The sequence below is a fragment of the Eretmochelys imbricata genome, chromosome 4 (assembly GCF_965152235.1).
Source record: "Eretmochelys imbricata isolate rEreImb1 chromosome 4, rEreImb1.hap1, whole genome shotgun sequence".
Taxonomy (NCBI): Eukaryota; Metazoa; Chordata; order Testudines; family Cheloniidae; genus Eretmochelys; species Eretmochelys imbricata.
The window spans coordinates 95,590,839-95,612,620 of NC_135575.1; the positions used below are offsets into that span (position 1 = coordinate 95,590,839).

Here is a 21,782-nt window from a genome sequence, read left to right on the forward strand (position 1 = left end):
TGGGGGAGGGGAGCATGTTAAAATAACAGAACACTTTGTTAATATATTAATTTCCGAAATGTAGTGGTCTCAGTAAAATAGCTGCTAGAAACAGAACTTCGCTTAGGTTTGCCCTGTCTTCCAGACCTTACAATAAAAATGTGGATAGTTTTCACAGAGGCTTCAGCAACTGGAGTGGCAGCATAGAATGTGGGTGGAGTGAGGTGTCCAGGTGTTCTAATTCCAGCTCCACTACTGACTTGCTGTGGGCTTTGAGCAATACACTTCTCCTCTAGGCTTCGGTTTCCCTATCTGTAAAATGGGGTTAATGCCACTATTCACCCTCTTCGTAACGTAGGCGTTTGAGAGGAATAGTTAACATACTTTACAAAATATTAACCAAGAAAATCACTGTGTAAAGGCTAATTCCCTGTCTGTCTACTGTTAAACAGGCAGCAGTCGCAAAGTCTTTTAAACCGTTTGGTTCTCTGTTTCTTATTCCACACATTTGCTGTTATTTGTGGAGTAGCAGCAACTTGTTCTACTTTTCATTTTCTACCGGGGGATTTTGCCCAAGTGAAAAATGCAAGATTGGACCATAGCATTTGGATTGGAAGCATTTATGTACAGTTTGGTGTGCGTGGCATTTGAGAAACAAAATGGCCAGTCCCTGCCCTAGGAACTTGCAGGTAAATTAGGCGTGGCATAAAGCAAGGGATGGTGACACAGGAGGGCTGGGGAAGAGTGTGGGTTGGCAGAAGATCGTGAGAGGTGCTTATTTAAGTATCTTGGTGGTCTCTCTTTTACTCTAAAATATGGGGTAGTGTCTGGAATGAGAGCCAGGGTGGAGATCAGTGATGGAAGTTAGGTTCAAGTCAAGGGTTTTTTTAGTTGGAGCTAGATTCTGCTTTTTTTCTTATGATCACTACAGTGACATTGCACTAGTGCTAAAAAACATTCTTAAAGTACAATAGTAGAAGCTTATTTGTTTTAGTAAGTAGAGCTGAAGCATATTCTCATAATCTACTTACACAAGATGGTGTCCTTTCTAAGTGAAGGGTGACTGCAGCTCCTGGAAAAGTACTGGATCCTTTTATATTCTGGTAGCATCCACAATGTAGTAGGCATTGTCCGCAAACACAGGTGCTCCCTGCCTTGATCTTTGGCTGAAGTCCTGCAATCAGATGCATATATGTGGACACTGGGAACCCTGCAGAGATCCACTGACTTCAGTGAGGCTCCACCTGGCTATAAGGGTCCTTCTGTACGGATCCAGTTGCAAGATTGGAGCATGAGCCAACAAGCAATGTACAAGGAGAAGGGGAACCAATCAAAATATGTGCAAATTTTATTTGGATTCGCAAAAAGAAAAGGAGGACTTGTGGCACCTTAGAGACTAAACTTTCGTGAGCTACAGCTCACTTCATTGAATGCATCCAATGCTGTAGCTCACGAAAGCTCATGCTCAAATAAATTGGTTAGTCTCTAAGGTGCCACAAGGACTCCTTTTCTTTTTGCGAATACAGACTAACACGGCTGTTACTCTGACACCTGTTTATATGGATTGTAATCATTGTTCAGTGTGTGTGAGGTTTCTGCCTCTGCCTGACCCACAGCGATACCAGTCTGGCACAGCTCTGAGCTTGAGCGCCTGGCTCTGTGGTTCAAGCTGTGGAAACTCTCTCACTTTCAGCTTTTGAGGTCCCGGGCACGGTAGCTGTCACACTATCTTTAAATTTGTTTTACATATTTCTTCGGCCTTGGAGTTTAGACTATGGGCTGGGAAGGCTGTATATGAAATCATCCATCTGTGATTTGCTCTTCCCCCTTCCGGGACTTCAGCAACATGCCACTTTTACCCCCTAGGAAATAAAGTGAAGAGATGGATCTTGCTCAGGTACTTGAACGAGTTGGGATTGGAAGCCCCTGATAGGGTGAAGGGAGCTCATTGGCCCTGTTTCAAGCTCCCGGGAGTCTATTCCTCCAGCTTTCTTCTCTCCTTGCCCAGGCTGGGCTCTCCTTTTATACTGGCAACGTTTAACCCATTTCTCTGTGGAATTCTAGCCTCAGTTTCACCTAGTCCATAGGATCAGAGGACAATCATTAATTTTAAATGTGCCCAGATAACTTCCCCCACCTGCCATCCTCGGTGGGGAATGTGAATGGTGTCTTAATCAGCATTTCCCTGGGGCTTAATTTCCATTCTTCTCTAGTCCCTCAGGAGGCTGCAGAGCGGGCAACGTGTACTTTGTCCAAGAGCCTGTAGAAATAGAGCACAGCATTCTGTCTAATCAAATCTGATCATCAATTACCTCCCCACCTTTCATGTTTCCTTGCACAGAGGAGTAAAAGCCCTTGTGAGAAGAGCTTTGCAACCCCTGCTTCATCAAACTGTCAGCGACAGGACCATTAAAACAAAATAAACCCAGAAGCCAAATATTCTTTGCAGCCAGTAGTGGCATCCTATTCAAGATTGCCTGAGTGAAATAAACCTGGGTTGGGGGAGGGATCGATTCCACCCTTCCCTTTACTTTGTGATCAGCCGGGGAAGGAATGGAGGCTAGCTCCTCTGGGCGAGCTGTGCACCTGGCTGACCCTGGAAAGGCTACCGGCCAGCCGGCCGAACTTGGTAGGGCGATAGGATCGTTTTATTGGCAGGGAACCAAAGGGTGGCGGGGCAAGGCAGTGCTGCCACTTTTCGCCAGGAGAGCCCCTGTAGCCCGGATAAGGCGAGGACAGGTCAGAGTGACAGAAATTCATCTACACAAGTGGGGTGAGCTACGTGACCAGCCCCTGTCCCTTAGCTTTAGCGAGTGATTAGTGGTGGCCGGGCATAGCCTCGATCCCTTTGCACGTCACCTGCCATGGGGGTAAAAGCTGGGGCTGATCTGCCTGACTCTTAATCTTCCTGCCTTAGTTTCCTGCCCCCGGTTACCTCTCCTCCCAGTAAGATGAGTTCGGGGAGTTGGCTCCCAGCCTGTTCCCAGGGAATCGAGTCCTTGCGAACAAAGGGGGGGGAGGGGGGAATGGTGGCTTGCGCGTTGAGGTTTATTATTATTGGGTGGGAGAGGGTGGCGGGGGGAGCAGACAAAATGCGGAGCCCCCTCCCGCCCCTGAGCCCAGCCTGTGGGTTTGGGAGGGAGGCAGGCAGTCGTGGCACTTCCGTGTGAGATGTAGAAAGGAGAAGGGGTGGGGGGAGGAAGGTGGAGAAGACTAAGCAGCAGCCAGAGCATGTTCTCGATGCAACCGTTCCCTGCCCTGCCTCCGGAAGAAGAGAGTTACCGCCAGGTCCTCTCCACTGACCGGGTAAGGCAAGCGCAGCTCCCCGGCCACCCTACGCAGCTACCGCATGGGTCCGTCCCCTTGGCACCAGCGGTGGCCACAGGCTCCTGGCGTGCCCGGGGCTGCGTTCGTAGCCCATCGGGTCCCGATGTAGTCATCTCCACCTCCCGGGTGAGTAAGTAAGCTCCAGAGCGGCTGCCCGCCAGGGGTCTCGGGCTGTAGCAGCCGGGGGTCCCGAGGACCGCGCCCAGAGGCGCGCAAGATGCGCAGCAGAAGGGGGACGAGAACACCGCGGTTCCGGCAGCGCTCTGCAGCGTAGCTGTCTGGGCAGCGCCTAGCGCTCTCCTCGCTGAGTCGCCCGCAGACTGGGGCGAGGGGCAGCAGGGTAGGAATCCACATGGTTCGGGTTAGAGGAACCCACGGTCCCAAGGAAACCAGCTCAAGCCGATTTAGCTTTGCAGAAACGATCCCATTTAAAGGGGGCATAATTCCTTGGGGGCAGAAACCGGAGTGTCTCATTCCGGCCCGACGGGTGTGTTTGAGAAGCGCTCTGGGGAAAGGAGAAACTTCTTGAGCGGGTCCAGCCTGGTGGCCGAGCCGCTGCACCTTGCACAGCAAGCGTAGCAGCCCTCTGCCTTTCCACCGCCCGCTTTATATTTTGTAAAGGGGCAATTAACTTTAGCTTACTTCAGACACTCGAGAAAGTTCAGCCCGTCACCGCCGAGACACCACAATGGCACACCAACTTACAGCGGCGAATCATTGGCAAGGAGAAACCGCCCTGCTGCCCTTTAATGTAACCAGGGAACGTTTCGTTTCCTTTCATTGTCAAGGGAGGACGGTGTGTAATCAACAAATGCCGCCAGTGGTTCTGTCCCCAGCCTCCCTTAGCAATCAGGGAAGTGATCAAAATGAATGTGTTCCAATAGCCATGCCCTTTAGGGCTGAAATAAAATATCACCGCATCTGACTGGCCCCAGACAGGACTGACTCCCTGGAGACAGGCGCGGGCTGAGCCCCCAAGTTGAACAGAAGTCCAGGGTAAGACTTGCCCTACAAAGGATAAATCCGCAGTCACCTTCCTGTGCCCAGCCCCGCCGCGTTCTGTTAGCGGCCCGGGCTCAAGGAGAACGGCAAAGGGGGTTAATTTGGTTTTAATCGGATCCATTTGCGGCCGGTGATTGGCGAGAGCTGAGAAAAGTTATGCGGAGCGCAGCAGGTAACAAGTTCGCTCCGCGTGTCTGGCCATGTGTGCGCGGAGCAGCTGCTCTCCGGCGTTCGTGCTGCGCGCTGTCCCGAGTGAGTGTCAATGTGATTATTGCCCTTCCTCAAGGACTAGGCGGGGGAGAGGCAGAACTAGACGCAGCAGGGCCAGGGTTAGAGCGACACTTGTGCTTTTCTTCCTGGCTGTCGCGGGGCAGCGTGCGGAGCCCATCTGGTGCGGGCTCGCAGAAGACGCAGGAGTGAAATGCACGGCGGAAACGGGCAGTTAATCGCGCTCTGAGGGACAGCGCGGTTGTGATGAATCCAAACGGGAGGATGTGCCGAGTACGGGTGTTCCCAGTCCTCTAGGCACATTCCCTGGGCCGGAGAATGCTGGGGCCTGGGCTACGCTAGGAAAAAGAGAGACAAGGGGACAGCGATCACGTGTTAACTAACACGTTGTAAAATCCTACTGTAGACAGGGCAAAATCCTAGTGTTAACCCGCTGTCGCTCGCCCAGGTGCACCCTGGACCCCAGACTAGGGAAGCGGGCGGGTGTCGGAACTATGGTCTCCTGCACCAGCCCCACACTCCGGGTACTCTGGGGTAGGGCGCGGGGAAGGAAGGGTCGCCAAGTCAGGGGCTGCTGGGCAGACTAAGGGGAAGTCGTGAACATAAACGTTTGACAGGTTTCAGACTAACAGCCTTGTTAGTCTGTATTCGCAAAAAGAAAAGGAGAACTTGTGGCACCTTAGAGACTAACCAATTTATTTGAGCATAAGCTTTCCTGAGCTACAGCTCACTTCATGGGATGCATACTGTGGAAACTGCAGAAGACATTTTATACACAGAGACCATGAAACAATACCTCCTCCCACCCTACTCTCCTGCTGGTAATAGCCTATCTAAAGTGATCATCAAGTTGGGCCATTTCCAGCTCAAATCCAGGTTTTCTCACCCTCCGCCTCCCCACACACAAACTCACTCTCCTGCTGGTGATAGCCCATCCAAAGTGACCACTCTCTTTAAAATGTGTATGATAATCAAGGTGGGCCATTTCCTGCACAAATCCAGGTTCTCTCACCCCCTCCAAAAACCACACACACAAACTCACTCTCCTGCTGGTAATAGCTCTGATGATCACTTTAGATAGGCTATTACCAGCAGGACAGTGGGGTGGGAGGAGGTATTGTTTCATGGTCTCTGTGTATATAATGTCTTCTGCCCTTTCCACAGTATGCATCCGATGAAGTGAGCTGTAGCTCAGGAAAGCTCATGCTCAAATAAATTGGTTAGTCTCTAAGGTGCCACAAGTACTCCTTTTCTATAAACGTTTGAGCTTCCTAAAGAGCAGCAAGGGAGATGTATAAACGGTTCCCGACTCGGCACAGAGCTCAGATGTAATATACCGCCACTGGGGCAATAGCTTGAACAGTGCGGGTGTGATGTTCAGAGCCTTTCTCCCCAGGGGGTGTTATAATGTCCTGCTCTAATGAGAGGACCAGAACTCCCAGCGAAGGAATGAGCCCTTCGGGGGGGGGGGGGGAACATTTCAAAACTCACTTCTAGCTAAGTAGCTAATGGCTTCTTACACAATGTCTAGGAAGGAACCGCAAAACACCGACTTTACATTTTGGCGCTGTACAGCAATAGCGTTTAGAACACTTTAAAAACATTTTATACACTGCATACAATAAAACACGATAAACAATTAACACAGCCCATTATTTGAAACGTTTGTAAATATTGTTGTATATTATGTTGTCCCCATTCTCCACTTGATTTAAAATCCAAGTCCTTTAGTCACATCTCAGGGCAGAGCAGCCATAGAGTCCAAGGCCAGAAGAGACCACTGGGATCAGCCAGTCCAGTGGTTCTTACCCAGGGGTACATGTTCCCCTGGGGGTAGACAGAGATCTTCTAGAGAGCACAACAACCCATCTAGATAGTTGTCTGGTTTTACAACAGGCTACATGAAAAGCACTAGTGAAGTCAGTACAAACTACAGTTTCATACAACTTATTTATACTGCTCTATATACTATACGGGGGTGGCCAAACTGCAGCTCATGAGCAACATGTGGCTCTTTTACAGTTAAAATGCAGCTTCTGGAGCCCACCATGCCCCCCTTTCTCTGCCTAAAAGACTGGCAGGGAAGGGAGCTTGGGGCTTCTGGCCTCTGACAGGGCTCAGAGCTTCAACCCGGTGGGTGCGCTTGCTGGGGCCCTGAGCCTTGGCATGTGCCTCCTATAAAGCGGAAGCCTCAAACCATAGCACCCTGCTGCAGGGCAGAAGCCCCAGGCCCCAGCAGGTGAGCCCCACAGGACTGAAGCTCTGAGCCCCAGCAGGCATGCCCAGTTCTCCAGGTTATGAAAATTGTCGTATGCAGCTCAGAGGGTCAATAAGTTTGGCCACCCCTGTACCACACACTGAAATGTACAATATTTATATTCCAATTGATTTATTTTATAATTGTATGGTAAAAATGAGAAAGTAAACAATTTTTCAGTAATAGTGTGCTGAGACACTTTTTGCATTTTTATGTCTGATGTCCTTGTAAGCAAGCAGTTTTTAAGTGAGGTGAAACTTGGGAGTATGCAAGACAAATCAGACTTCTGAAAGGGGTACAATAGTCTGGAAAGGTTGAGAGCCACTGATCTAGTCTAATGACAGGTTTCAGAGCAGCAGCTGTGTTAGTCTGTATTCGCAAAAAGAAAAGGAGTACTTGTGGCACCTTAGAGACTAACAAATTTATTTGAGCATAAGTTTTCGTGATCTACAGCTCACTTCATCCAATGCATTCAGTGGAAAATACAGTGGGGAGATTTATATACGTAGAGAACATGAAACAATGGGTGTTACCATACACACTGTAAGGAGAGTGATCACTTAATGTGAGCTATTACCAGCAGGAGAGCTGGCGGGGGTGTGGGTGGGGGGAACCTTTTGTAGTGATAATCAAGGTGGGCCATTTCCAGCAGTTGACAAGAACGTCTGAGGACTGGTGGGTGGTGGAATAAACATGGGGAAATAGTTTTACTTTGTGTAATGACCCATCCACTTCCAGTCTCTATTCAAGCCTAAATTAATTGTATTCAGTTTGCAAATTAATTCCAATCCTGTTGGTAATATCTCACCTTAAGTGATCACTCTCCTTACAGTGTGTATGGTAACACCCATTGTTTCATGTTCTCTATGTATATAAATCTCCCCACTGTATTTTCCACTGAATGTATCGGATGAAGTGAGCTGTAGCTCATGAAAGCTTATGCTCAAATAAATTTGTTAGTCTCTAAGGTGCCACAAGTACTCCTTCTCCTTTTGATCTAGTCTGACGTTCTGGATAACAGAGGCCATAGAATTTCCCAGAAATAATTCCCAAAGCATATCTTTTAGAAAACCCATCCAACCTTGATTTAAAAATTGCCAGTAATGGAGAATCCACCAGGATCTGTGGTAAGTTATTCCAATGGTTAATTACTCTCACTGATAAACATGTGTGCAGTTATTTCCAGTCTGATTTTGTCTAGCTTCATCTTCCAGCCACTGGATTGTGTTATACCTTTTTCTGCTAGACTGAACAGCCTATTATTAAATATCTGTTTCCCATACAGGTACTTATAGACGGAAATCAAGTCTTCCCTTAAACTTCTCTTTGTTAAGCTACATAAATTGAACTCCTGGGTTCTATCACTATACTGCATGTTTTCCTTTCTTTTCTTTTTAAAACTATTCATTTATTTGGGAAGTTTTCACAGGTTTATAAAGCCTTGCCATATAAATATCAGAATCATTACAAACAGTTATGCTTTTGTTTAAAGAGACATTATACAGGAATACATCATCAGATCTTTCTATTTAACAGGGTGTTACTATATTACAGATTGAGCATCATTACAACACCTATAATACGTAATTTCTAGTGATTTTATTAAGTGACATTTCAATATAAACATATTTAACATCCCAGGCATATCTATCAAATATTAATATTAAAAAAATTGGACAGGTGTGCTGGGGCTTTTTTGCAGGTGAGTGTACTTTGTGTGAGTAATGAATAAAAGGTCTAAATATAAATATCTAAATATCAAACTGTCCTCTATTTTGGTGGGTACATAATTGGTGTGTTAATTTTTCCATAAGCAAAACCTCTCATAATATTGAACCATTCCTTTATGGTGGGACTATTTTTTTTCCCCAGAGAGAGGCTACCAAATAGTCAAGCAGCTACTAGCATATGGGAGATTAATTCTTCATTTCCTCTTGTGTGACCATGTCCACTAGGAAGCCCCAGAAGGATTACCAAAGGATCATATGGTAATACGTTTCCAACAATTTGGGATATACTGTTATGAATTGCATCCCAGTACTGTCTAATGTCCAGGCATATCCACCATACATGCATAAAATCTCTTATTTCACCACAGTTTCTCTGACTTTTATCCACATTCAATCTATATATATTTTTTACCCTGGCTGATGTGGGGTACCATTGAAACAATATCTTAAAGACATTTTCTTTTATTATTCTACAGATTGAGGTTGCTGGTCCTCTTTTCCAGGTCAAACCCTATTTCTTTGAGGTAATTTATCTATCCACATCCTTTTCCCAGTGTGTCATATATGGAGACTTTTTTGTTATAAAAGCTGTCTGAAAAGACGGACATAAATTAATTAAATAAATTAATTAATAAATTATTTTGTTTTCAAATTGACCAGACACTATCACTTCTACAGAAAGTTGAGAAACATAACTTTTGACCTGAAAGTACTGGTACCAGGGTAGAGTGGGCCAATTAAAGTTAGTTTTGATCTCTAAATAAATTAGAAAATTGTCTTTACTGAATAGCTGGCCAACCATGTGTATTCCATAACTCTTCCAATGTGTGCAGCTTTCTGGTTCACAAATTGGGTTAAGATCTGGATTATTTGCAATGAGTGTCATTGGTGAGGGGAAAGAATTTATCTTATCTCTAGTTCTGTCCCAAACCCATAGATTACACTTTGCTAAAGGATGTGTGTAAATTTCTGGAGGGCACAATATTTTATTAATCCATGGTAGCCTAGTGATGTTTACACTGTTACAATTTTCTTGTCTAAAAAAGATCCAGTATTTGACTGGGTTAGAGCACCCCAACTCCACTACCGCTTTGAGCTGGCTGGCTTGATAGCACCACAGAATATTTGGAACAGCCAGTCTACCCTGTTTAATGGGTCTGTACAAAATAGCTGCACTCACGCTTGGTCTTCTCTTGTTCCATATAAATTCTAACAACATCCTCTGTATTCTTGCTACGGTTTTATTGGGGATAATCACAGAAGGATTTTGGAACAAAAAATATTGGCAGAATATTCCTTTTGATGTGGCTATCCTTCCCAACCAAGAAATTGCATACTTCTCCCAGCATTCAGATCTCGGCTTGTTTGCTGAAGTTGTAGTTTGATATTTAAATCATAGAGATCTTCTAGACTGTTTGAGATTTGAATTCCAAGGTATTGTAGTTGCTGCCTATTTGTACCCAAATGTTTTCTGGAGGAGTGACTTTTCAGAACCTGACTTTTCAGAAATTTATAACTAGCATTTCAGGTTGGGCATAGTTTACTTTAAAACCAGATGCTTTCCCAAAGTCCTGGATTTCTTTAGCAACTAATTTTAGGGAAATATTTGGTGTAAATAGAAATAATATTATATCATCTGCATATAGCATCATTTTCTGATGTATTTCTGTAAGCTTTATTCCTGTGATGGATTCATTGTTCCTTATCCTCTATGCAAAAGGATTCATGGCCAGTGGGAAAAATAAAGGGGACAATTCAAATAGGAGAGGTTTGACCCTATTAACTCACACAGCTGCTTTTGGGCTCCTGTAAAGAGCAGTTATCCATTTCAGGAACTGGGGAGTCTAAATCTATATGGAACAGGCCTTGAAATGAACAGTTCCACTCTATTCTATCAAAGGCTTTCTCTGCATCTAGTGATAACATAAGAAATTGATCTTACTTTGATCTGGCATTATGGGTGATTCCAAGTACTCTCCGAATATTGTCTGACGTTTGTCTATCCTTAATTAATCCACTTCGATCTGGATTTATAAAAGCTGAGAGCAAAGACTGTAATCAGCTAGCTAGTATTTTTGCTAAAATGTTCATGTCATGATTTAAAAGTGTTATGGGCCTATCGGAGCTGCCTAAGGTAAGGCCTTTCCCCATCTTTAGGGAGGACAACCACAACAGCTTCTTTCATCGGTTGTGGAAGTGCCTCCAGAACATATTCCTAACAGAATAGTATTGAAGTATTGAAAGTATCTCTCAACGGAGACACACTAATACTTCCTTAAATACCTTATCAAATTTAGCTGGAAAGACAGCAAGTCCTGGAGTTTTGCCACTTTTCATACTTGCTATTGTCTCTAGAATTTCTTCTGTTATTTCTTTATCTAAAGTTTCTTTATCAGTTTTGCTTATCTTTGGCAAGTCTTCTACTTCCAGATATTTTTGAATAACTTCAGAGCTTGCAGTATATGAGGTGTAGAGATTTTTATAATAAGCAGCAAAAGTTGCACTTATTGCATCGGGGTGTGTAACTATCTTTTGCTGATTGTTTTTTATGAGTGGAATAATACATTGCTTTAGAATCCCTTTAAGTTTTTGAGCCAATACTCTATCACTTTTATTTTCATTTTCATAAAACTTCTGCTTTGTATATCCAAGGGCTTTTTCAGTGGCATCTCTCCTGCAACATATTCATCTTCCCTCTAATATTAGTTAATTGTTGGTATTTTTTTTAATTTGTGTTTTTGTGAATATCTTATAATAGCTGCTGTAGCTCTTTAATGAAGACTCTCTACACCAATGGGAGAGCTCTCTCCTGCCAGCCTACCACCTCCCCAAGAGGCTGTAGATATGTCAGTGGGAGAAGCATGGGGACGAGGGGAAGTTAGGTCAGTATAGCTGTGTTGCTCAGGGGTGTGGATTTTTCACACCTCTCAGTGGCGTAGTTATACCGATATGTTTGTAGTGTAGACTAGACCTAAATCCAACCACAAATGAATTACCAACATAATATGTGAAATGAAACCCAAATGATTGTGTTTTGTGAATCCTAAACTCTCCCTAAGAACACTTGGCCTGCTTCTCTTGCAATCCAAATGAGGTGCAAATTTCTACCTATGGGACCTTGCCCTTAGGGATGGATTACTGTCTGGTCATTTGAGTTATGAGAAGAATTTACAGAGAATCCCTAAAGGCTCCTCGCCATTCCCTTTCTGTTTTTTCCAGTCTCCTCCATCCTCTCCCCCTCCTCTGTTATTGTCCTTTATTTCCTCTATATTTTAAAATACAGAACACAGCTATTATTGATCACGGCAATTAAGGCAAATTTTATGCTATTTTCTTTATAACAGTAACATATTCATCTGTTCACTCCTGGTGACTACCAGAAAGTCACTTCTGGTTGGTCTTTAGATTACTCATCGGGTATCCAAATTCTTTTGTTCAGCTTTACTTCTGCCATTGCCAATACAGTTGCTAGAGACCTTTGTCTTTTCCTATTTTCTTTTTCCTGTATTTCACCATTTGCCAAGAGTTTTTCAGAAACTTATCTGGAGTTCTCCCTCTGGACAGTTATTTTGTACATCAGCGGTTTGGATTTCTATTCCAAGCCACTGGAGTATGTTTTTTCCCTTGCTTAAAGTCTCTTACTGTATAATACTGATTTTGGAAGCTGATTGAGAGTTTAAATGGGAATACCAATCTGTAGCAGATATCTGCCCACCTGAGTGATACTGTAATTTCTCCCAGCTCTCTTCTCCTTTGTAAAGTTAGGACAGAGTGTTCATGGAAAAAAATGCAGCTTGTGGCCTTTGAGTATGAGCTCAGAGTGCTCTCTGGCTTTTTCATAATTAAATTTTTCTGATGATAATTATGAAGTTTCACAAGTAGGTCTCTGGGTTTTTATTACTGTATTATTATGAGGGCAAGGCAGGGGGAGTAGCATCCTATGGGCTCTCTCTACTTTTACTTCTTCCAGGGAGCTCGGATGTTACAGCTGCACAATTAAAGTTTTTACAAACCAGATTGGGTTTTCTCCTTTAGTATTTCCAGGCAACCCCTTAATTCTGATGATGTGTCTTCTGAATCTGTTTTCTGTATAGTCCACTTTAAGATGCAGCTCTTTCTCCCTCTCTCTGCTCCATCAGTGTCATGCAGTACTGTGAGAAGTTTGGTCGTCAGATCATCTCTCATGGCCTTAAACTGAGCTATCATCTACAGAATGTTTGCTTTGTTAGCCATTTGATTTTCTTCAACCCTGGCACTTCTGCCTGATTTGGCTGCCACGTGTTCACATACAGTGTGAGAGGTCTCTCCATGCTGTGAGCCAGAAACACTCATCTTGGTGAAGTACCTTTTTAAATGTTCAGATTTTCTTGGAGAATCCATTCTCTGTAATCCTGTGCTCTTGTTTTTGGCTATTTTTTTGGGAGGAGTACTTTAGTAGGTTTTGGAAGTCAATGGAGGCAGATTGCTTCAGGCACTCATGTTATTCCAGACTCTGCTAGTCTGCTGTTAGGCATGTTTTCTAATCCTTTAATCACTCTTGTGGCTCTTATCTGAACCCTGTCCAGTTTATCAACATCCTTCTTGAATTGTGGACACCAGAACTGAACACAGTATTTCATCAGTGGCTACACAAGTGCCAGATAGAGAGGTAAAATAATCTCTCTACTCCTACTTGAGATTCCTGTTTATGCTTCCAAGGATTGCAGTAACTCTTTTGTCCACAACATCGCACATGTTCTGCTGATTAGCCACCACAACTCCCAATTGTTTTTGAGTCACTTCATCCCAGGATAGATTTGCCCATCCTGTAATTATGGCCTTTATTATCTGTTGCTAAATAGGTAACATTTACATTTAGCCATATTAAAATGCACAGTGTTTGCTTGCCCCATCTTACCAAGTGATCCAGATTGCTCTGTATTGGTGACTTGTCCTCTTCATTATTTACCTCTCCCACTTTTGTGTCTGTGGTGAACTTCCCCAGGGTTCAATCTGGAACAGGGGTAGTGCTGAGCCCTCTATCTCCCCAGCCTGGGCTCCCTCTCCCACTGTGATGCTGTGACAAGCTGCAGACCTCTCCAGGTCCTGCACTCACACAGCCTTATACAAACAGGGACACACCCAGCTGCAGTTACATGAATGCTTCTCCTAGCCACTCATGAACTAACGACAGAGAGGCTCCAGCCAACTTCCCCCAGCACCCCAGCCTAGGACTCCAGATGTGTACTGTCCTACCCTGGTCAGAAGCCTAACCAGTGTAAGTTATTACCCAGTCTGCCCCTTCCTCAACGTGGAGAGGACAATACACCAGCCCCTGTTCCTGAGCAGATTTCTTTTACACTTCAAACACCACACTGTTTTTAGGTAAAAAATGTAAAACAGGTTTATTAACTACAGAAAGATAAATTTTAAGCGATTATAAGTAATAGCATACAGATCAAAGTTGATTACCATAGGAAATAAAATGTAAGTTCTATACTCTAGACAGGATTTGAATCAAGAAGTGTCTCACTCTGATGGTATAAACAGTCCATCAATCTTCCATACACAGGCTGGGATTACTTCTTTCCCACCTGGGACTACATTACCAGTTCAGTCTTTGTTCCTAAGGTGTTTCCAGGTGTTTAGTTGTGTGGGGAGTGAGGCCCAGTGATGATGTCGCTTCCCCCTTTTATAGCTTCTTCCAGCTTGCTGGAAAGATCTTTTGCTGTGACATGATTCAAGCAGTCTCCATTGTGTATGTTATCTCTGAGAGGTTTCCATTGTACACAGTTCTTGGGGTAATCCTTGTGAGTATGTGTATTTCCCTCAGTGGGCTATCAATGCTGTTTGGCCTTTTTGTTGTTGTACCTGAAAGGCTGTTTTTGGGTGTTTTTAACCTCACAACGTATTTCAGTAACAAACACATAGCAAAACTTCATAACACCAGATACAACAGCAAAAACAATCCAACAGGATATGAATATACAACAGACCAAGACTTGTAAAATGATACCACACAAAAGCATATTTTATACAAAATATATATCACCATGGTACATATGGGGGTGTCAGAGTGTTGCTTTGGGGTACAGAATGTCAAAATGTCATCTGCAAACTTTAACAGTGATGAATTTGTGTTTTCTTTCAGGTCATTAATAAAAATGCTAAATAGTGTAGGGCCCACAACCAATCCCCATGGGACTCCACTAGACACACACACACACTCATTCAATGATGATTCCCCATTTACAGCTACATTTTGAGACCTATTAATTAGCCATCTATTAATCCATTTAATGTTAATTTTATATTGTTCTATTTTTTGTCATGCATTCCCAAATCAAATACCTTCAAGAAGTCTAAGTATATTACATCAACACTATTTACCTTTATCAACCAAATTTGTAATCTCATCACAATGATATAAAGTTAGTTTGGCAGTATTTATTTTCCATAAACCCATGTTGATTAACATTAATTATATTACCCTCCTTTAATTCTTTATTAATTGAGTCCTGTATCAGCCTCTCCATTATCTTGGCCAGGACTGATGTCAGACTGACAGGCCTATAATTACCCAGGGGAGCTCATTTACCCTCTTTACATATTGGCACAACATCAGCTTTTTTCCAGTCTTCTGGAACATGTCTGGTGTTGCAAGACTTATTGAAAATCAGCATTATTGAGTATTATACTAAGGGTTTTCTCCCCTCCAGCTCAGCTTCTCTTTCTGAAGGAAAGTGATCGAGCCCAGCCCTGCAGGCTTTGCTACACCTCTTGGATGATTAGTTCCATTGACTACAGTGAAGCTACTCATGAAAAACGTTGCAGGATGGGGAATGAAGTGGCCAAATTAACTTTTCCAGACTAGAAAATCTGTGTTCATGCTACTACATTAATATCTGATAGAGCCATTTTCTGGCAATTTGCCAGTTAGTCTGTTTTTCATCCATCTGTTGGACACTGGAGATATGACAGATTCTTGATTTATGTTCTATGATCTATACACATAAAATCTCATGACACTTTTAGCAATAATATGGGTATTAAATCCAGTGTTCCAATTTGTTTTCTAGTGGGATGCGGATTTTCACCCCAATCCCCTTCGTAGCTTCAGTGGAATAAAGTATTGTTCATTTCCTCTCCTAAAAACTGTATTGGCACTGAGTGGCTTGCGTATTCCACCCCACAGGTAATTCCATATCTATGACATAACTATGTGTGTAGGGAATCAAAAGAATAAGGCACTTTGTAATTCTTCAGGATGTGAGGTGCTATATAAATACAAGATTTATAGAACAATTTAACAAATATCTATTACTGTTTGATAATATCTCAACATACGAATGGAAAGTCAAGCCTATGGTGAGATTCAGCAATTTTTTAAAAAAATGCTGCCTTATATCAATATAGTATGATGCATGTTACTAGTAAAAAGGATATACAACAATGGTTTTAGCCCTTAACACTTTGTTCCTCCTCTGGTTGTTACCTTTGCCCTAAATCCACATTTTACAATGCACATAATCTGATCATTGCTTACATGGCATAAACTGAGAGCTACAAATGGGCTGGTAGACTAAGGCAGAGAGAAACCTCACAGTTGTAATTAACATTATAAAAGCAATCAACCAACTTCACTCTTCATTACTTTGTCTGTGGTTTAGTGAAAATATCAACCCACTGTGGTAGCTAGCAGAATCCAGGGGTACTGAGATCTGGGTCATCCTCCAATTAGCATTAGGAGATTTAATCAATAGCAGCATTAGGATCTTGGGCAGGAGCACCTTTGGTGTTGAAGTGGATCCATTCAGGGATTCGAAAGAACTGATCAGGTCCCAGCAAAGTACAAATTCTGCATTACCAAATGAATCCTGTATTTCCAGCAGTGTGTACACACCACTGGGTGGCCCTTCACCCGATCATTAAACTTCAAGTTTTAATGTAAATTCGGCCTGGTATTTTGAAAAAATTCAAGGTTACTGTCTTTAGGCATAAGACTATTTATGTGACTAAACTCTGGTTTCCTAGAAAACGCTTTAATCACAGATTCATTATCAGTTCAGAGTAGCAGCCGTACTATCAGTACAGTTAGTCTGTATCCGCAAAAAGAACAGGAGTACTTGTGGCACCTTAGAGACTAACACATTTATTTGAGCATAAGCTCAGTGGGCTGTAGCCCACAAAAGCTTATGCTTAAATAAATGTGTTCATCTCTAAGGTGCCACAAGTACTCCTGTTCTTATTACCAGTTCACTGCATGCTCATCCAGGAGGGTTCAGACTTTAAGGCCAGAAGGGACCATCATGATCTAGTCTGACCTCCTACACATTGCAGGCCACAGAACCTCACCCACCCACTCTTGTAACAGACTCACAACTTCTAGCTGAGTTACTGAAGTCCTCAAATCATGACTTAAAGACTTTAAGTTACAGACAATTCACCATTTACTCTAGTTTAAACTTGCCAGTGATCCATGCTGCAGAGGAAGGCAAAAAACCCCAGCGAGCAAGCCCCTCCCCCAGACAGAAATGACTCTGGTAATTAGCAGGTATTAGGAGCACAACTATGAAACCCAGGTGTCAGGCAAGTGGATGATATCACCTTGTACCATTTGGCAGTTTCCCCGGTAGGGCTATGCCTTTAAAGTTCAAATCATCTGCACCAATTTTCTTACTAGCAGTCAGCTAACCTCAAAAAGGCCATTTCAGACAAGCCCCCCCAATTCCTTGGGGGGGGGGGGAGGGTATCCAGACAGTTGTAGCCTCCTCTATAAGTGCCCCAAGGCTTGGCCCTCCCAGCCCCTGACCCTGTCACCTTCCAAGAGCTTTGTGAGGGGCTTTGCTAGCAGGAGCGTGATAGGAAGTCTCTACGCTGCCCTGGGTTAGCAGGTTAGCATTTGGCAGAGCCTGCCAGGAGGAAGAGCGGAGAACTGGGGCCCACTTTCCTGGAGCGGGGCAGCGAGAGGAAACTGGGGGAGAGGTGGGGAAGGGGAGCTGCCCTGTTGCACCGCGCGCCTGAAACCCCACGCTCCGGGCGCCTGTGAGCGGCTCCCCTGCTGGGGCTGCCCCTGCAGCGCGCGGCGGGAATGCAGCGCGGCGAGCCAAGGCCATGGAGCACCGCGCGCGGCGTTCCACGGGGACTCCCCGGCCGCCGCAGCCGCTTGGCCCAGCCGCGCTGAGGGCCGGAGCCGCTGCCAAGGGCCCACGCGGGCGGGGCGGGCTGCTGTTCGCTGCCGTCTCGGGTTCCCACAGCCGGCCAGGAGCTATGCAGAGTCCGCAGCCCCGCGCTATAAATAGCTCCCGCCCGGCTGAGCTGTCAGATTCCCCTGGCGGAGCGGGACCCCTGGCCGCGGATTAAAATACCGCGGTAAAAATAAAGTAGTCGGGCGGCGCCGCGGCAGGTCCTAGCGCCAGCGGGCGGGAGCCGCTGCCCTGGCGAGACCCCAGAGCGCGCCCCCAGCCCTCCCCTCCAGTTTAGCGCCGAGCAAGGTCGCCAGGGCCCCTCCCGCCGCAGCCCGCCCCTGTGCCAAGGGGCCGGAGTCCCAAGTGCTTGTCTGCAGGGAGCGGTTCCTATTGGTTACAGGACCTGGGCAGATTTTCCACTTGGGCCAAGGGGCCGCTGCGGCGAGCGAGCCGGGCCGCGCAGGTGTGGTGGGAAAAGCCCGGGTGGGACAAGCGCGCGGCTGCCTCCCGCGTCTGTTCCCTTAGTGCCCCGCTTGGGCAGGCGCAGCGCCACCGGCTCCGCTGGCGTTGCGGGGAGTCTCCTGTGCGTGTCCCAAGGCCTTGGGGGAGCGAAGTAAGTGCCCAGCGCTTGGGACGCCTGTTAGCTCCGCACAGCTGAGGGAGAGGGAGCTGGGTTCCTTCCCGTGCGTTAGCACCGGGCGGCTTGGTAAGGGCCCATCGCAGAACATTTCATACTGTGGGACTGTGCAGGAGTCGGAGTTCGTTTTCGGTTCCCAGCTTGAGTTTGCAGAGCTGGAGCCGGAGGTTAGGAGGAAAACCTCCTTTTTACTTGTGGACTGAAGGAGTTTGAATATGGAGACATTGTCAGATAAAAAACATATCAGAGAGACAAGGTGGGTGAGCGAATATCTTTTATTGGACCAACTTGGTGAGAGAGACAAGCTTTCCAGACACACACAGCTCTTAGTATACTGGTGGTGAACACATAATTCCTGTCCAAGTGTGATTGTTTTTCATTTAGATTTCTGATGTACAAACATGAAAGAAACAGACACCCAAGCTCCAGGGTTTGCTCTTCCTCCAGAAGTAGCACTTTTGTACTACTGAACAGGAAGGGCACCTAAGCTTTTGTCCACCCAATTTTCAGAGGAAAGGGGTAGGAAAGATGACCACTCTCAAGGTGAAGGCACAAACACAGTCTTCTCACACTTAACAGTTGCTTGATTCCTCAAGTTTCAGAGTAACAGCCGTGTTAGTCTGTATTTGCAAAAAGAAAAGGAGGACTTGTGGCACCTTAGAGACTAACCAATTTATTTGAGCATGAGCTTTCGTGAGCTACAGCTCACTTCATCGGATGCATACTGGGGAAATGCCAGCCTCTCCCATCGGCTATCAGATTTCCATAGCTGATGGGAGAGGCTGGGATTTCCCCAGTATGCATCCGATGAAGTGAGCTGTAGCTCACGAAAGCTTATGCTGAAATAAATTGGTTAGTCTCTTAGGTGCCACAAGTACTCCTTTTCTTTTTTTTGATTCTTCAAGGGTGTTTATTCATCTTTCCTTTTGTTTGGCATATTCCACCCTCTTGGGACCTCAGTGTCATGTTATCAGGTTTCATGGGGCCCCCTTTGAACTTTTAGGAGCCTGTTCTCTATACCAGTAGTTCTCAACCAGGGGTCTAGGGCCCCCTGGGAGGCCACAAGCAGGTTTCAGGGCTCCAAGCACGGCTGGTGTTAGACTTGCTAGGGCCCAGGGCAGCAAGCCAAAGCCCCACTGTGTAGGACTGTAGCCTGGGGCCCTGAGCTCCACCAACCGAGGCCAAAGCTGAAGTCTGAGCAACTTAGCTTCGTGGGGCCTCCTGGGGTATAAGGCCCCGGGCAATTGCCCTGCTTGCTACCCCCTAATGCCGGCCCTGGCTTTTACAAGCAGAAAACCAGTAGTTGTGGCACAGCTGGGCTGTGGAGTTTTTATAGCATGTTGGGAGGAGGGCCTCAGAAATGAAAAGGTTGAGAACCCCTGCTCTATACCACCTATTTGAAGGCTGCCTTTTAGTGGGTATATCTCTAATTTTATGAATAGGAGAGAGCCAAATCCTCATTGTGGGTCCATCTTATGTAGTATTCCATCTGCACAAGGTGATGCAAGCAGAATGTCTTCACTGCAAAATTAACCTGGGTGACTGGCACCCAGGTCTGAGATCCTGAGTTAGCCTCACCTGGGTGTGAGTGTTCAGACAGCAAAGCCCAAGCCTGTATTACAGTGTCCTCACAATTTCTACAATCATCTGTGTGTGTGTGTTTGGGGGCATATCTCATGGTTCTTTGTGTTGAGATGCTCTAGGAGTCTTTCCCTGGCAGTTGCAGGAGAACTTGTCTGTTCTTTGGAGGGAATTGTGGGAAAGGCATAGGGGGACTATCAGCATCGAAGTGATTTTGGCTACATCCTCACTGAAAGGTGGGCGAGTTCCAGCCTGAGTTAAATTAGAGCTCAGGTTCTAATCTGTACCCTGAGCAAGTAAACTAGTCTGGGCTTAAACCACTTGCCAACTCCATTCTGGAAGAATCACTTACTGTAGAGTAAGGAACCATTCTTTTTCTTCGCTATTTGAGTTTCAATGATTATGTGTCACTGTAACCATGCCTCAGTGGGTCACAACTGAGGATGCCAAATTCAGGATGATCTGCTGAGAAATAGGGCAGATAAAAGCAAGACTAGTGGCTAATCCCCCATAGGATATACCAAACCAGCAACAAAAGTAAACTTCTGTTTCACCACACTGGCTAACAAGAAAACATAAAGGCAGTTTCCTCAGCCATTCCAGTTCTTATATCACCACCAAAAACATTGGATTCAGAGATGAATGGTTCTTTACAACCAGTCTCATCAAATAATAGGTTCTTCTGATCGTAAAGGACCAGCCACACACCCAGGTCAATATAAAACTTAGATCTTACCCAAAAATCACGCTGATGCCAATCCTTTAGTATCTAAAATCTAAAGGTTTATTCATAAGAAAAAGAAAGGAAGGTGAGAGTTAAAATTGGTTAAAGGAATCAATTACATACAGTAACAGCAAAGTTCTTGGTTCAGGCTTGTAGCAGTGATGGAATAAACTGCTGTCTTAAGTCAAGTCTCTGGAGTACATCCACAGCTTGGATGGGTCATTCAGTCCTTTGTTCAGAGCTTCCGTTTGTATCAAAGTTCCTCCAGAGGTAAGAAGCAGGATTGAAGACAAAATGGAGGTGTTTCCAGGGCCTTTTATAGCTTTTGCCATGTGGAGGGCATCACATTGTTCTTACTGTGGAAAATTACAACAACAAGATGGTGTTTGGAGTCACATGGGCAAGTCTCATGTTCATGCCCAATTTCGCTCCGTCATTGCAGGAAGCCATATTTAAATGACAGTCCACTCAGTGTAGATGGGTGTCTCCCATGGTCCATTGTCAACCAAGTGTTTCTTGATGAACCACTTAATTTGAATAATCCCTCCAAGATGTGCTGGCTGTATACCTTGTGGGTGGTACCCCAGGAGCAACATTTGAAATCCAGGTATAGAGCCAATACTTATAATTTCAAATACAAAAATGATACATGCATACAGATAGCATAATCATAACCAGAAAATCATAACATTTTCATAGACGCCTCACTTGACAACCTTTGTACAAGATTTCCTGCAAATATATAACAGTGGTTGCAACAATGATCTATATGGTCATATTTTAATCAGATAACATCATGGATCCACAGGATCTGTACTGTGCCCAGATGGTTTTCTTTTGCTTCCTCCTCATCATATGGTAGGGGTTTTATGTGGGCTGTTTGTAGATCCCAGAGAAAGTGTGAAAGGGAGGAAAAAATGTTTTCTATGGATGAAGTTCAAATCAGATAGTTTTTTACTTCCTGACTCAAGCCATAACAGCAGTAAGAGCTTCCTTTATTGAGAGACTGATTTGTTGAATTTTTCTGGAAACTTATATTGATGGGCTTGTAAGCCTTGTATGTCATTCAGGTGACTTTGGGCAGATGTATTTTCTCCTGGGGATCCTGTACCAACATTAAGACTTTGATATAATATCAAAGTGTCAATTA

At 44.8% G+C, this 21,782-nt stretch overlaps 1 protein-coding gene across 1 annotated transcript in view; it reads left to right on the top strand.

Annotated features, from left to right (window-relative positions):
• Window positions 1–3,210: 3,210 nt before the first annotated feature.
• Window positions 3,211–21,782, top strand: part of CORIN (corin, serine peptidase) — a 315,814-nt gene continuing 297,242 nt past the window's right edge. The window contains exon 1 of the mRNA XM_077814583.1: window positions 3,211–3,285. Within this exon, the coding sequence (XP_077670709.1) occupies window positions 3,211–3,285 (75 nt within the window). The remainder of the gene's footprint in view (window positions 3,286–21,782) is intronic.